At 42.5% G+C, this 16,497-nt stretch overlaps 1 protein-coding gene across 1 annotated transcript in view; it reads left to right on the forward strand.

Annotated features, from left to right (window-relative positions):
* The window catches only part of LOC149451659 (uncharacterized), a 285,430-nt gene that overhangs the window by 23,285 nt on the left and 245,648 nt on the right, over nt 1–16,497 (forward strand). Inside the window, exons 5-7 of the mRNA XM_089690355.1 lie at nt 77–295; nt 385–526; nt 2,707–3,980. Of these exons, the coding sequence (XP_089546481.1) occupies nt 77–295; nt 385–526; nt 2,707–3,980 (1,635 nt within the window). The remainder of the gene's footprint in view (nt 1–76; nt 296–384; nt 527–2,706; nt 3,981–16,497) is intronic.

The following is a 16,497-nucleotide window of genomic DNA, read 5'->3' on the forward strand; positions in this document are numbered from 1 at the left end:
AGATGAGGAACAATCACTGATAGTATCATTAGGATCTGTACATTATCTGCATTGTTACCATTGATGCCATTTTTATTATATCTTTCAGAGTGGAATCCTCGGGGATGATAATATTGATGTTAAAGAAGAGTATAAAGAGGAGGATGAGGAGTATGGAGTGATGGAGGAGTTTTCAGAAGGACACAAGGATATGATGGAGCCACCTAATACCAGGAACCCACCAGAGAAATGTCCCCGTCCTCTGTATTCCCGGGATTCCACACAGGAAGGTCACACCATCCCTCACCATTGCAAGGTTGGTGGGATGGAGCATCTAGAACATGGAGTTTTTTTATGTGACCTTACATTTTACAGATGATATTTTCTCTCATTTCCTTGATTTAGAGTGGAGATCCAATCGATATAGAATTTGAGGTGAAAGCAGAAGAAGAAGAGGCGTATGTAAGGGATGATCAGCAGTCTGTGGAGGAGGATGGAATAACGGGGACATTTATAGAGGAGGACACTCCTACAGAGATCAGCACAGGTGGGTCATGAACACTAAATCCATTCCTCCACCCATACTGCTCACTGATTGGTCCAGAGTAGGGCGGGGACTGGGTGATATCAGCCTGTAATCCCCTGGTCTCTTTCCTGAGCTGTGTTCCCCGTCCTGTATTCCTGGATTTCTCTCGGATAATCTTCCTTCTCTGTGCTGCAGACACAATTTATGTCTCTAGACTGGATTTATGGAGGTTCTGGGGTTCAGCTGGCAGAAAAATGTTGATTTTCACCATAGATGTCTATGAGTCCAGCAAGATCTCTGACAGAACATTTCTCCCAGGGTTCCTTGCTCTGTTATCTGCTGACTGTGCCGGGTGGAGGGATATGTCTGTATAGTCTCAGACCCAAGTCACTGAGTGCAGTCTCAGGAGATGGGAGGCAGCGGTGTGGGATCTCTGCAACTTGTCTACAGTAAACATTTAATCTTCCACTGATTACTGAATACCAATATTATGAGTTCTGACCCTTACACTGTATAATGTATATTGTACATTCCATACTCCTGACCCCTGCACTATATACTCTATGTTGTACATTACATACTCCTGACCCCTGCACTATATACTCTATGTTGTACATTACATACTCCTGACCCCTGCACTATATACTCTGTTGTACATTACATCCTCCTGACCCCTGCACTATATACTCTATGTTGTACATTACATATTCCTGACCCCTGCACTATATACTCCATGTTGTACATTACATATTCCTGACCCCTGCACTATATACTCCATGTTGTACATTACATATTCCTGACCCCTGCACTATATACTCTATATTGTACATTACATACTCCTGACCCCTGCACTATATACTCGATGTTGTACATTACATACTCCTGACCCCTGCACTAAATACTCTATGTTGTACATTACATACTCCTGACCCCTGCACTATATACTCTATGTTGTACATTCCATAGTCCTGACCCCTGCACTATATACTCTATGTTGTACATTACATATTCCTGACCCCTGCACTATATACTCCATGTTGTACATTACATATTCCTGACCCCTGCACTATATACTCCATGTTGTACATTACATACTCCTGACCCCTGCACTATATACTCTATGTTGTACATTACATACTCCTGACCCCTGCACTATATACTCTATGTTGTACATTACATACTCCTGACCCCTGCACTATATACTCTATGTTGTACATTACATACTCCTGACCCCTGCGCTATATACTCTATGTTGTACATTACATACTCCTGACCCCTGCGCTATATACTCTATGTTGTACATTACATACTCCTGACCCCTGCGCTATATACTCTATGTTGTACATTACATACTCCTGACCCCTGCACTATATACTCTATGTTGTACATTACATACTCCTGACCCCTGCACTATATACTCCATGTTGTGCATTACATACTCCTGACCCCTGCACTATATACTCTGTTGTGCATTACATACTCCTGACCCCTGCACTATATACTCTATGTTGTACATTCCATAGTCCTGACCCCTGCACTATATACTCTATGTTGTACATTCCATACTCCTGACTTCTGCTCTCCCCCCACTGCTATATATACACATAATATGGATTCTCTTTTGTTACACCCATTTCCTCCCAGCTGGACATTTTATATCGGATGATGTGATTGGAGCACAGACTTTTACATGGTGATAATAATGTGATAACATCCTCCAACTTTGGACCCTTAAACAGAAAGTGATAATGAGGGAGGAGTCAATCCCCCAATGATGGTGGTCTTCAGGATCAGTCCAGTCTTCATCTTGGTTGTTCTCCCCCCATCCTCACTCTCTGACCTCTGGTGGGGCTCAGCCCCGCTGTTCTTCATGACTAAATCATGGACTAAATAAGGAAGTGCAGTACTTCTTGTGTTGGGAAGATGGCGATGAGTGATAGAGGGGGTGGGGACCCTCGTCCTATAATCCCCTCATCACTGTCCCTCCTATAAAAGACAGTTCTGGTTGTTTCCTCACTCTCTGACTAAGGTCCATGAATAAAGAAATGACCTGGTAGGAGATCAGAGGAGCCATTTCCTAGTTCCCTTGAGGGTGGAATTGTAAGCTCCTCAGAGATCAAGCTGCCTGATGTGGGCGGAGTCCTGGTTTGGGGGAACCAATCAGCTCCTGTCTAGTAATCCTCTTTGTCTTTGTATTTTAGTCCATGGCCGGGAGATGAGGAAAACCTCCGAGGATTGTCTCACTTTGTCTCCAGACTGGAAAGTAGAAGATGAGGACATCACACAGTATAGTCCAGGAGAAAACCCGGCTCCCTCCAATGTGCATCCGGCACCACCCAGTGTAGATGGACCATCGGATTCCTCGTATCCTGAGGAACCTCAGACTGTGCGGGACCGGGCCGGCCTTCCAACAGGGAAGAGGTTCTCCTGTACTGAGTGCGGGAAAGGTTTCCAGTCTAAATCTGGTCTGAATGGGCATAAAAGATTTCATACAGGGGAGAAGCCACATTCCTGTTCTGAGTGCGGGAAATGTTTTTCAGAGAAGTCCAATCTTTACACACATCAAAGAACTCACACAGGGGAGAAGCCGTATTCCTGTCCTGAGTGCGGGAAATGTTTTTCAGAGAAGGTCAGTCTTTCCACACATCAGAGATCTCACACAGGGGAGAAGCCGTATTCCTGTCCTGAGTGTGGGAAATGTTTTTCAGTGAAGTCCAATCTTTACACACATCAAAGATCTCACACAGGGGAGAAGCCGTATTCCTGTCCTGAGTGTGGGAAAAGTTTTTCATTGAAGTCCAATCTTTACACACATCAGAGATCTCACACGGGAGAGAAGCCATATTCCTGTCCTGAGTGTGGGAAATGTTTTTCAGTTAAGTCCCATTTTAAAAGTCATCAGAGATCTCACACAGGGGAGAAGCTGTATTCTTGTTCTGAGTGCGGGAAATGGTTTTCACTGAAGTCCAAACTTGATTATCATCAGAGATCTCACACAGGGGAGAAGCCACATTTCTGTCCTGAGTGTGGGAAATGTTTTTCATTGAAGTCTAGTCTTCACATACATCAAAGATCTCACACAGGAGAGAAGCCGTATTCCTGCCCTGAGTGTGGGAAATGTTTTTCAGTGAAGTCCAGTCTTTACACACATCAGAGATCTCACACGGGAGAGAAGCCGTATTCCTGTCCTGAGTGTGGGAAATGTTTTTCAGTTAAGTCCTATTTTAACACACATCAGAGATCTCACACTGGGGAGAAGCCATATTCTTGTCCTGAGTGTGGGAAATGTTTTTCAGTGAAGTCCAGTCTTTACACACATCAGAGATCTCACACGGGAGAGAAGCCGTATTCCTGTCCTATGTGTGGGAAATGTTTTTCAGTTAAATCCCATATTAACAGACATCAGAGATCTCACACTGGGGAGAAGCCGTATTCTTGTCCTGAGTGCGGGAAATGTTTTTCACAGAAGTCCAGTGTTTACATACATCACAGATCTCACACAGGGGAGAAGCCACTTTCCGGTCCTGAGTGAGGGAAATGTTCCTCACTGAAGTCCTGTTTTCCTGTACATCAGGTATTATAACGGGGTAGACAGATCAGATGGGTCAATACTTAATGGGGGGTGGAATGGGGAAAGATGGGGGGAGGGCTATGGTAGATGATAAGAAGGTTCCCATGTTACAAACAACCAGTGCAATTGGTACCATTTGTATGCAAATAAAAAATACAAAAAATCCATGTGAACAAGGTGTTGGTGAATGGTCAAGGTGTCGGCGAATGAACAAGGTGTCGGCGAATGAACAAGGTGTCGGCGAATGAACAAGGTGTCGGCGAATGAACAAGGTGTCAGTGAATGGAAGTGTTTGTTCCCCAATACCAGAAGTGTGCCCAGCACAATAGGTGAGTTGGAAGGTTTGGTGCATGAAGAGAACTAGGATTGAATTGGTATTGCTGAATCTTGGCTTCATTCCTCACATGACTGGGCCATTCATATTCCTGGCTAGGTTCTCTTTCGGAGAGACGGGGGAATAGGAAAGGTGGTGGTGTCTGTCTCTATGTGAGAAGTGATCTCAGAGCGAGTGTGAAAGAGGACCTAGTTGATGGAGAGTGTGATGAGGCTGAAGGATTATGGGTGGAGCTGCACATTGGGGGGCGGTACTACAAAGGTCATCATTGGAGTTTGTTATAGGCCTCCCAGTGTTAATGAGGAGGTGGAGACTCAGCTCCTCCCACAGATGGAAAGGGCTGCAAGGGCTGGGACAGTGATAATAATGGGGGATGGTAACGACCCAGAAATTGACTGGAGTAATGGTACTGCAGGAACAGTTAAAGGCCAAAAATGTATAAACCTACTACAGGACAATTTTATGGTCCAGTTCATAGCGGCCCCAACTAGGAATGATGCTCTGCTGGACCTGGTCATCTCCAACCATGCAGAGCTTATTATGAATGTCCATATAAAATAACATCTGGGTAGCAGTGACCACAACATGATTTCATTTATTGTTAGCTATAAACAGTAAGCACAGGAAAAATAAAAATGCTCAATTTTAAGAGAGCTAATTTTCCAAAGCTGAGAGCTGCTCTCCAAGACTTAGACTGGGAGGGAATATTGGCATCGATGAACACAACACAGAAATGGGAGTTCTTCCCAAAGACTGTATGTGACCACACTACAAAATATATTCCCATGGGCAACAAGTATAAAAGGTTACAAATCCAACCTATGTGGCTTACAGCCAAAGTTACAAAAGCGATAGATAATAAGAAAAGAGCTTTTATTAAATATAACAATGAAGGAACGCGATCATCGTTTACACATTACAAAGAATAGAACAGAATACGCAAAAAGGAAATAAAGGAGCAAAAACTGAAAACAAACGACAGAAAGATATCAGGACGACCCCAAAACATTCCTCCAATATATGAATAGTAGAAAGGTCCGGTCTCAGCATGTAGGCCCTTTACAGAACCATCTAGAGGGGGGGGGGGACAAAGAGAAGGACAATGTATGAAATCCCTTCTTCAGCTCTGTGTATACAAAGGAGCATGGGGGGGCTCTTGTCCATAATGGGGGGTGGTACTGACACCCCCAGATGATCCACATTGGCTCAAAGTTGATATGATCCAGAAATATTTAGACTGAATAAAGCCCCTGGACCGGATGGCAGACACCCACGGGGCCTTAAAGGATTCAGCTCTGTCATTTCACGGCCATTGTTTCTGTCCAGGAATGAGAAGATCGCCATGACGCATGAATCTGACAAGACATACAGGCAGGTGGGCAGTAGGACCCAGGCACGCCTGTCACCAATGATGGCACCGGCAGGCACTAGGACCCAGGCGCGCCTGTCACCAATGATGGCACCAGCAGGCAATATGACCCAGGTGCGCCTGTCACCAATGATGGCACCGGCAGGCACTAGGACCCAGGCGTGCCTGTCACCAATGACGGCACCGGCAGACAATATGACCCGGGTGCGCCTGTCATCAATGACGGCACCGGCAGGCACTAGGACCCGGGTGCGCCTATCACCAATGACGGCACCGGCAGGCACTAGGACCCGGGTGCGCCTATCACCAATGACGGCACTGGCAGGCACTAGGACCCGGGTGCGCCTATCACAATTGACAGCACTGGCAGGCACTAGGACCCAGGGGCACCTGTCACCAATGACGGCACCGGCAGGCAATATGACCCAGGCGCACATGTCACCAATGACGGCACCAGCAGGCAATATGACCCAGGCGCGCTTGTCACCAATGATGGCACTGGCGGGCACTAGAACACAGGCGCGCCTGTCACCAATGATGGCACCGGCAGACAATATGACCCGGGTGCGCCTGTCATCAATGATGGCACCGGCAGGCACTAGGACCCGGGTGCGCCTGTCACCAATGATGGCACCGGCAGGCACTAGGACTCAGGCGCGCCTATCACAATTGACAGCACTGGCAGGCACTAGGACCCAGTAGCACCTTCCACCAATGACGGCACCGGCAGGCAATATGACCCAGGGGCACCTGTCACCAATGACGGCACCGGCAGGCAATATGACCCAGGCGCGCCTGTCACCAATGATGGCACCGGCAGGCACTAGGACCCAGCAGCGCCTTCCACCAATGACGGCACCGGCAGGCAATATGACCCAGACGCACCTGTCACCAATGACGGCACCGGCAGGCAATATGACCCAGGCGCACCTGTCACCAATGACGGCACCGGCAGGCAATATGACCCAGGCGCGCCTGTCACCAATGACGGCACTGGCAGGCACTAGGACCCAGTTTAACCCCTCGCCATCCTGAGGATTTACCCCCCTTCTTGACCAGACCTCTGGCGCTCTACTAATTCAACGGATAATTGCGCGGTCATGCAATGCTGCACCCAAATGAAATTTATGTCCTTTTTTTCACACATATAGAGCTTTCTTTTGGAGGTATTTGATCACCTGTGCGCTTTTTATTTTTTGTGCTATAAACAAAAAAAGACCAAAAATTTTGAAAAAAAAACAATATTTTTTACTGTTGGCTATAAAAAATATATAGTAAACTCAAAGTTAGTTATAAATTTAGGCCAAAATGTATTCTGCTCCATGTTTTTGGTAAAAAAATTCCAATAAGTGTATATTGATTGCTTTGTGTGATAGTTATAGCGTCTACAAACTATGGGAGAGATATTGGAATTTACACCATTTTTTTGCTATACAGCGCTGCACTAGTGTTTCTGACAATTGCGCGGTCATGCAATACAGTAAATAAATGAACATGTAACTAAACTCTTCTTTAAACATAGATGAATCTATCCCAATATACAATAAAATAAAAAAATAAATTGTAAAATAAAATAAAAATCCCCAAATATTATATATCAAACTAAATGTCCCAAAAAATAAATGTCCAAAATGTCTCTGTAAAGATGTCTTTCCAAATTCCAGAGCAAACTCGTATCATCTTTAATCATCCAGTATGGAAATTCCAAAATTCTTCATGAACCTCAAAAAACTAAACTTCTGATAGTGTATTACCTTTATACTGAACATACATGTAAAATAGTGAAAGAACCGTGTATCATGCCAACTGCATAACGTGAGCTCACACGTGAAAAAACAATTCCTCTACCAATATATCAATCTCTGAATATGTAAATACACTCGTGACAAGAATCAGAAGAGTGACCATTCCAAGTCCAAACGATGAAACGTGATCACCTCCAAATAGTGAGAATGGAGAATAACCCAAATCTCTAATAGTGAGCTCTACAAACTCAATAATAGTGAACAATAAAGTGCTCTCCTCCAACTGGTGCAACAATGGATCATTCCCCTCTGGAAATAAATCCCAGGCTTTCAGGGGATAGTCGCACTCTCCAGGCTTCCTAATGTTCCTGTTGGCACTCTTCCATATTCCTCATCAGGTGAGATAGGAGACAATCAGCGCTATATAGTAACAGAAGTCAATATTTATTGAATATCTTACATTACAATTGAAGAATATCAGCTTCCAGCATTCAGAACAGCTCAGGTGTAGTCCTATGTATAGAGAACCGCATGTTCCCACTTCCAAAATGGCCACCACCACACTTCCGGTTTTGCGTGAGTTCTTCAGATGTTACGTGTTCTGACGCGTTTCGTCACTTCCTGGACTTTTTCACAAGGGATCAAGATGTCTGAGAGGCGGTTCCTTATATTCTGTCCCACATCAAGGGCAGGAAATCGAATCCGCCATCTTACTATATGGAAAAATGGAATCATGTATATCTTTATTCCCATTCCCTATACGAGCACTGCGATCCCTATATGAACACTGCAATCCCTATATGAACACTGCAATCCCTATACGAGCACTGCAATCCCTATACGAGCACTGCAATCCCTATACGAGCACTGCAATCCCTATACGAACACTGCAATCCCTATATGAACACTGCAATCCCTATACGAACACTGCAATCCCTATACAAGCACTGCAATCCCTATACGAACACTGCAATCCCTACACAAACACTGCAATCCCTACACGAACACTGCAATCCCTATACGAACACTGCAATCCCTATACGAACACTGCAATCCCTATACGAACACTGCATTCCCTATACGAACACTGCAATCCCTATACGAACACTGCAATCCCTATACGAGCACTGCAATCCCTATGCGAACACTGCATTCCCTATACGAACACTGCAATCCCTATACGAACACTGCAATCCCTATACGAGCACTGCAATCCCTATACGAACAGTGCAATCCCTATACAAACAGTGCAATCCCTATACGAACACTGCAATCCCTATACGAACACTGCAATCACACAGCATCTATTCTAGAACCATATAACTGTGTACCTATACTGTAACATAAACTCCATCTTAATGACCCCCCCACTCCTCCTAACAGGTACACGCCCCCATACCTGATCTAAATCCCCATGTAATTAAAATGCTAAAAAGGATCAACATATACTGTGAATCCAACTAAATAGTAGCAATGTATATACACCCTTCTTATATAATATATAAATATATAACAGACCGATATTCAATACAATGACAATCTTATACCCCCTATGGTGATGACTCCCTCTACTGGTCAATCTATGCATTCCCAGATCAATACATTCTACATCTACTCACACACAACCTGATCCATATCCCCCAAACTATCTCATAAAAAGTATGATAAATATGATATATAATAAAATAAATTAAATATAACATAAATAAAATCAACCCCTAAAAAACACTAACAGTTAATATAAAATCTACCAAATACATAAAAGTTGTCACTATTTTACATGTATGTTCAGTTTAAAGGTAATACACTATCAGAAGTTTATTTTTTTGAGGTTCACAAAGAATTTTGGAATTTCCATACTGGATGATTACAGATGATACAAGTTTGCTTTGGAATTTGGAAAGACATCTTTACAGAGACATTTTGGACATTTATTTTTTGGGACATTTAGTTTGATATATAATTTTTTGGGATATTAATTTTAATTTACAATTTATTTTATTTATTTTATTGTAAATTGTATTTATGTATTATTTTATTGTATATTGGGATAGATTCATCTATGTTTAAAGAAGAGTTTAGTTACATGTACACATACTTTCAAGGGTGAAAGTTTACTTTTCTTTTGGGTATAGTAGATATTTTTGTAGGTGATAGGGTGCGGAATTCTGTTTATTGATTATTGCGTAAGTAAATTAAATTTGCATCCTTTTTTTCACACAAATAGTTTTCCCTTAGTGGTCATTGATCACCTGTGCACTTCTTATTTTCCGCTCTATAAACAAAAAAAGACCAAAATTTTTTAATAAAAACAATATTTTCTCATTTATGTCATAACAAATATCAAAAAAATTTAATTTCATCATAAATTTAGGCCAAAATGTATTCTACTACATGTTTTTGTTAAAAACATTCCCAATAAGTGTATATTGATTGCTTTGTGATAGTTATATCATCTACAAACTATGGGAGAGATCATGGAATTTACACAGCTTTTACTTTGACTCCTCATCATATTTCTTGAGGTGCTAAAATACCAGGACAGTACAAACACCCCCAAATGACCCCTTTTCAGAAAGTAGACACCCTAAGCTATCTGCTGAGAGGCATATTGAGTCCATGGAAGATTTATTTTTTTCCACAAGTTTTTGGAAAATTATTATTTTTTTCTTTACACAAAGTTGTAACTTAAATTATATATTTGTCACACAAGCCATGGGTATATGTGGAATTACACTCCAAAATACATTCTGCTACTTCTACCAAGTATGGGGATACCACATGTGTGAGACTTTTTGGGAGCCTAGCGACATACAGGAGCCTGAAATCCAATGACTGCTTTGAAATCCCAAAGGCAAAGGTGTGGAATCTCCTTATTTCACTTCCTCACTACCTATCACAGTTTTGGAGGCCCTGAAATGTCAGGATAGCACCAGACCCCCCAAAATGACCCCTTTCTGGAAAGTAGACACCCCAAGGAATTTAAAAAGAGGCATGGTGAGTTTTTTGCAGATCTCATTTTTTCCTACAAGGTTTTGAAATATAAAAAAAAAAGAAATTTTTTTTTTGTTTTTTATTCATTTTCCAAAAACGTGGCAACAAACGAGATCTGCAAGATATTCACCGTGCTTATTATCAATTTCCTTGGGGTGTCTACTTTCCAAAAAGGGGTCATTTCGGGGGGTTTGGTGCTATCCTGGCATTTCAGGGCCCCTGAAACTGTGATAGGGAGTCAGGAAGTGTAATGAGGAAATAAAGCCCTTTAAAAGGTGCTTATTGTATTTTGGGGTCCTGTACTTGGCTAGACTGCCAAAATGTCTCACATGTGGTACCCCCATACTTAGGAGAAGTAGCAGAATGTATTTTGGGGTGTAATTCCACATATACCCATGGCATGTGTGAGCAGTAAATCATTTAAGTGACAATTTTGTGTAAAAAAAAAAAATTTTTGTAATTTTCCAAAAACTTGTAAAAAAATTATTTCATTTATTAATTCAACATGCCACTCAGCAAATAGTTTGGGGTGTCTACTTTCCAAAAAGGGGTCATTTGTGGGGGGTGGGGGCATTGTATGCCCAGCATTAGAAGTTTATGCCACACATCATTCACTCTTCTACCCACCTGAAGACCAAGCCTTTTCTGACACTTTTTGTTCACATGAAAAAAATCAGTATTTTTTGCTAGAAAATTAATTTAATTATATATTTGTTTAAAGTAGACATCCTAGTGAATAAAATGGTGGGTGCTACAATTTTTCATGTCACAATGATTATTCAAATGCAAATTAAAAAAATGCACTTATTTTACTTTTAATGCACAAAAACACATTATGTTGGCCAATTATTTGGTAAAATATAAAAGATGATGGTATGCCGAGTAAATAGATACCAAACATGACATGATTTAAAACTGTACATTCAATGGTGACAAACTGCAAACATTTTTAACATCCATAGGCAAAGTTTTAAAAGCCTTTACAAGCTACCATTTTAGATCTACAGAGGAGGTCTGGTGTTAGAATTACTGCCCTTGATCTGACGTTCGTGGTGATACCTGACATGCATGGTGCAACCGCTGTTTACATACCAGTACAGGGTCAACACTCCTGCACACCGGTGTGCACATGCGTGGGGGGGGGCAAGGTTTTTTTTCATTATTTTGTTATTTTGATTTTTTCAATTATTTTTACACTGTCCCTTTAATTTTTTTTAATCACTTTTAATGCTATCACAGGGAATGCAAATATCCCCTATAACCTCAATGGGGAGAAATCTGGGGTCTATCAGACTCTAGATATCTCCTCTGCCCTTACATTATGTAATCAAACCAAGATCGGTGATCAGATGCTTTCCCAATTTACAAATGGCGCTGTTTATATCCTGCGAAACTGAAGTGATGAAATGCTGGTAGCTTCCGATTTCTTAGACTATAGAGATGATTGGCACCATTCTGGTCTCCAATCAGCTCTATGGTCAGCTGGCAGAAACACCGGCTGCATTCTCAGGTTCCCCTGTTGGCACGGAACTGCCCGAGAAGGCCATGGAAGGCAGCGGGGGAGGGGGGCATCATATCCTGCTGCTTGAAAAAGCAATCTTGCAGCTAATTAGCCACTAGGATTGCTTTTACATGAAAGTTGATCGCCGGCTGAAAAAAACGATAACAGGATGATGCCTGCAGATGTAGGCATCATCCTGGTATAACCATTCAAAGTCCAGGGATGTACCAGTACATCGCTGGTCCTTGTTGGGTATATATACTATATTCTTTTTTTTTGTATGCAGCCTGTGGACTGAATGAAAAAAAGAGAAGAAATCTCTGCCAGTAAAAGTGTGTGGTATGCCCACCATTAGAATATACCACCCTGCATCCACCCACTTCTAATGGTGGGCACACATTAGGTCCAATGGTGCCACATGCCCCAATTCCAAGATTGTACAAATGTCTAAATAGTGGCACGCTTGAATAAAAATTGTCCACGTATAGGTGGTACCCCATATGGAAAAATGATGACACCAAGTCCCAAACTATCTTGCCACTACTCCCCATGTAAACTGGGCATCCGGGGGCTCCACGTGACTATCTTTTCCCTCATACATCCAAAACATATAAGTATATCCTGTTGTCCTCTCACAGGTCTTCTACATCTTGACCCCATATCTGGCACGCTTGCTGGGGAGAAATTGTTGAATGCAAGGCAGCCAGAAAAATGAATCAGGGACTCATCAACGCAGATGTTTTGCTGGGGAGTATAGACATCTGCAAATTTTTGGTTAAGGTGATTTGCGAGGGGCTGAATTTTGTGGAGCCGGTCAAATTCAGGGTCACCCCGAGGATGACAGAGTGTATTGTCATTGAAATGCATAAAACACATTATACTCTCATATCTATGCCTGGCCATGGCAGCAGAGAACACGGCATATGATGAATGGGGTCTGCGGACCAATACAACCGTAATTCATTTCTTTTAGTAATGCCCATGTTGAGCGTTAGGCCCCAAAAAAATGTAAATTTGAAAACCGTAATGAGTTTCCATGCGAATGGTCTGGCAAAGTTTGAATTTGGGTTGGCAGCGATAAATTGTTGTGCATATAAACTGCTTTGATCCACAATCAATGCATACAGATATTCCATGAAAAACAGCTCCAAAAATCAAGGAGGTATGTGAAAGACCAGGATGTACTAGACCGCTGGTGCTCTCCAGTTCACCAAAAGGTAGCGTGGCACTAGTACTGGCATTCTGCTGCATATGAGAGTCATCAAAATTTACCGGCAAGTGCTAGCAGAGATCAGGCCTGATTCTGCGAACACTGCAGTTTTGTGTGCAATGTATCAAGTGACAGTGACCTACTGACACTGTGCTTGCTGGGGGAGAAGGGGGGTAAGCGCACGGGCTAAACACAGGTGTTGGTAGGTGCCGGGGCTGATCCCGCTAACGCTGCATTTTTGGGGATGCTATACTAATGTGAACGCTGGTGTAGTGCTGATCTGATCAAAGATATTGACCCGTTCAGACACCATACTAGCAATGGAGGATTATTGTACATGAGTGTGCTCCTGGCAATCAAGGGGTTAAATGTGATGACTGGTGTACTGACTGGCAATCTGATGCTATCTGGGAGGGGTGTGAAAACCATGGGAGCGCAAATCATGTATATATATATATATATATATATATATATGTGATTTTGCGCACCCATGCCGCCCTGTAGCAGTATTTCTGCTATAGGGTGGTCAGGAAGCGGTTACAGAAGAGGTTTGTGTTACGGCGCTGCGTTACTTTAACGGACAATTGCGCGGTCATGCCACACTGCACCCAAATTAAATTTATATCCTTTTTTTCCCACATATTGAGCTTTCTTTCGGTGGTATTTGATCGCCTGTGCGTTTTTTATTTTTTGCGCTATAAAAAAAAAAGGCTGACAATTTTGAGAAGAAAAAACTTTATTTTGGACTTTTTACTATAAAACATGTCCAGTAAAAAAATATTATTTCATCATAAATTTCTGCCAAGATGCATTCTGCGACATGTCTTTGCTAAAAAAAAAAAACAATGCATGTAAATTAATTGGTTTACATGAAAGTTATAGCGTTTACAAATGGCGGGAAAGATACTGGGATTTTTAATTTTTATTTATACTAATAATTGCGGCGATCAGCGACTTATGGCGGCAATCAGTGACTTATGGCAGGACTTCGGCGGGCATTCTGACACTGGGGGGGAACTGACTTGGGGTCACTGACATCCCCAGTGACACCAATACAGTGATCAGTGCAAAATAAAAAATACTGACACTGTACTAATGGCACTGGGGAGGAAGGGGTTAACATTTTTATTCAATGACAGGGTTAACTGTGTGAGGGGAGTGTTTTACTAGAGGGCGGGGTGTGTACTGCAGTGAGACACGCTGATCCGGACAGATAAACTCTTCTCTCCCGATCAGCGTATCAGGAGCTGACAGGGAACTGACAAAGAGTAGAGCTGTGTGTAAACAATGCAGCCCTGCTCTCTGTCAGTGTTTGCCGCTAATCGCAGGGAAACGGGTGGTAATGACTGACCGTGACCCGGCGACTGACATCCGCAATTGGTGACACAGGTAGGGCGGTGGCGCACCCCTACCTGTTTTGCAATAGCACGTTTTAAAACATGCTTTTGCACAGCCGTGCCGCCCTGCAAACGTTTTATTGCAGTGGCTGGTCTTAAAGTGGTTAATAATCCCGCTTATAGCTCTATATTGTATGGAATAGGTTGTTATGAAAGGACAGACCCGTGAAGTTGGTGTTCTCATTGTGTCAGTCAGCATTTGGTCCCTATCAGGACCAGCCACAGTTTTGAGAGTATTATCCAGCGTATTTACACTGTAACCTTTTTCTACAAATCTGTCTTTAAGGACTTTAGCCTGAGAATGGTAATCATCAATATTTGTGTAATTTCTACGAATTCTTGTGTTCTGGCCCTTGGGAATATTTTGTAACCACGTCGGGTGGTGGCAACTATCCATAGGAATATAACTATTCCAGTCTGTTTTTTTAAAAATGATTTCATCGTGACATTACCATTTATGTTCATTATAGTAAGGCCTAATAAGTCCATTTCTGATTTGCTGTAGGAATATGTTAGATTAACGTTCAGGCTATTATTATTTAAGGTGCTAAAGAAATTTGTTAAGGATTGATCGTCTCCATTCCAAAAAAGAAGGATGTCATCTATATACCTTTTGTATAGTAAAAGTTCCGGCCAATCACGAGCATCAATCAGGTCTTCCTCCCAGGAAGCCATAAACAGATTAGCCAAGCTAGGGGCAAATGTGGCCCCCATGGCCACGCCTTTAATCTGTAGATAATATTCCTTATTGAACCAAAAATAATTCTTTTGCATTGCAAACTCTAAAAGGTTTAAAATGAATTCTCTTTGTGCTAAGTGTAAGGTGCTGCAGTGTGAAAGAAAGAAATCGTCTGCTTCCATGCCGTCCTTATGACTGATGTTAGAATATAGAGATGTCACATCAGAAGTGACCAAAAATGTGTCAGGTGATAGAGTGACATCTCTCCCTACATTAAGGACTTGTTTTGTGTCCCGGAGATATGATGGTGTCTGTGTAACTAGTGTCTGTGTCTCGGAGATATGATGGTGTCTGTGTAACTAGTGTCTGTGTCTCGGAGATATGATGGTGTCTGTGTAACTAGTGTCTGTGTCTCGGAGATATGATGGTGTCTGTGTAACTAGTGTCTGTGTCTCGGAGATATGATGGTGTCTGTGTAACTAGTGTCTGTGTCTCGGAGATATGATGGTGTCTGTGTAACTAGTGTCTGTGTCTCGGAGATATGATGGTGTCTGTGTAACTAGTGTCTGTGTCTCGGAGATATGATGGTGTCTGTGTAACTAGTGTCTGTGTCTCGGAGATATGATGGTGTCTGTGTAACTAGTGTCTGTGTCTCGGAGATATGATGGTGTCTGTGTAACTAGTGTCTGTGTCTCGGAGATATGATGGTGTCTGTGTAACTAGTGTCTGTGTCTCGGAGATATGATGGTGTCTGTGTAACTAGTGTCTGTGTCTCGGAGATATGATGGTGTCTGTGTAACTAGTGTCTGTAGGTAATAATCAATATACTCTCCTACTTTACAACACAGCGACCCTATACCACTATCGTCTACCTGGTGCTTTAATAGGGTCCTTGTGAATTGTAGGTAGTAGATAAAACACGGGTAGTTTAGGTGCTACTGGACATAAAAAGGCTTTTTCTTTTTTATTTAAAATCTTATTGTCAAAACCAGTTTTGATAATCTGTTTCAAAGTACGTTTAACCACATGCTGTCCAGCCACTGTATAAATACGGCGGCAGGGTGGCACGGCTGGGCAAAAGCACGTTTTAAAACGTGTGTTTTGTAAACAGGTAGGGGACGCGCGCAAGGCGTGCCGCCACCCTACCTGTCCCGCCGATCACAGCCGTGGATGTCAGTCGCCGGGTCACAGC

Source organism: Staurois parvus, unplaced genomic scaffold (assembly GCF_062004578.1).
Source record: "Staurois parvus isolate SC_StPar_1 unplaced genomic scaffold, SC_StPar_1.0 ptg000526l, whole genome shotgun sequence".
NCBI lineage: Eukaryota > Metazoa > Chordata > Amphibia > Anura > Ranidae > Staurois > Staurois parvus.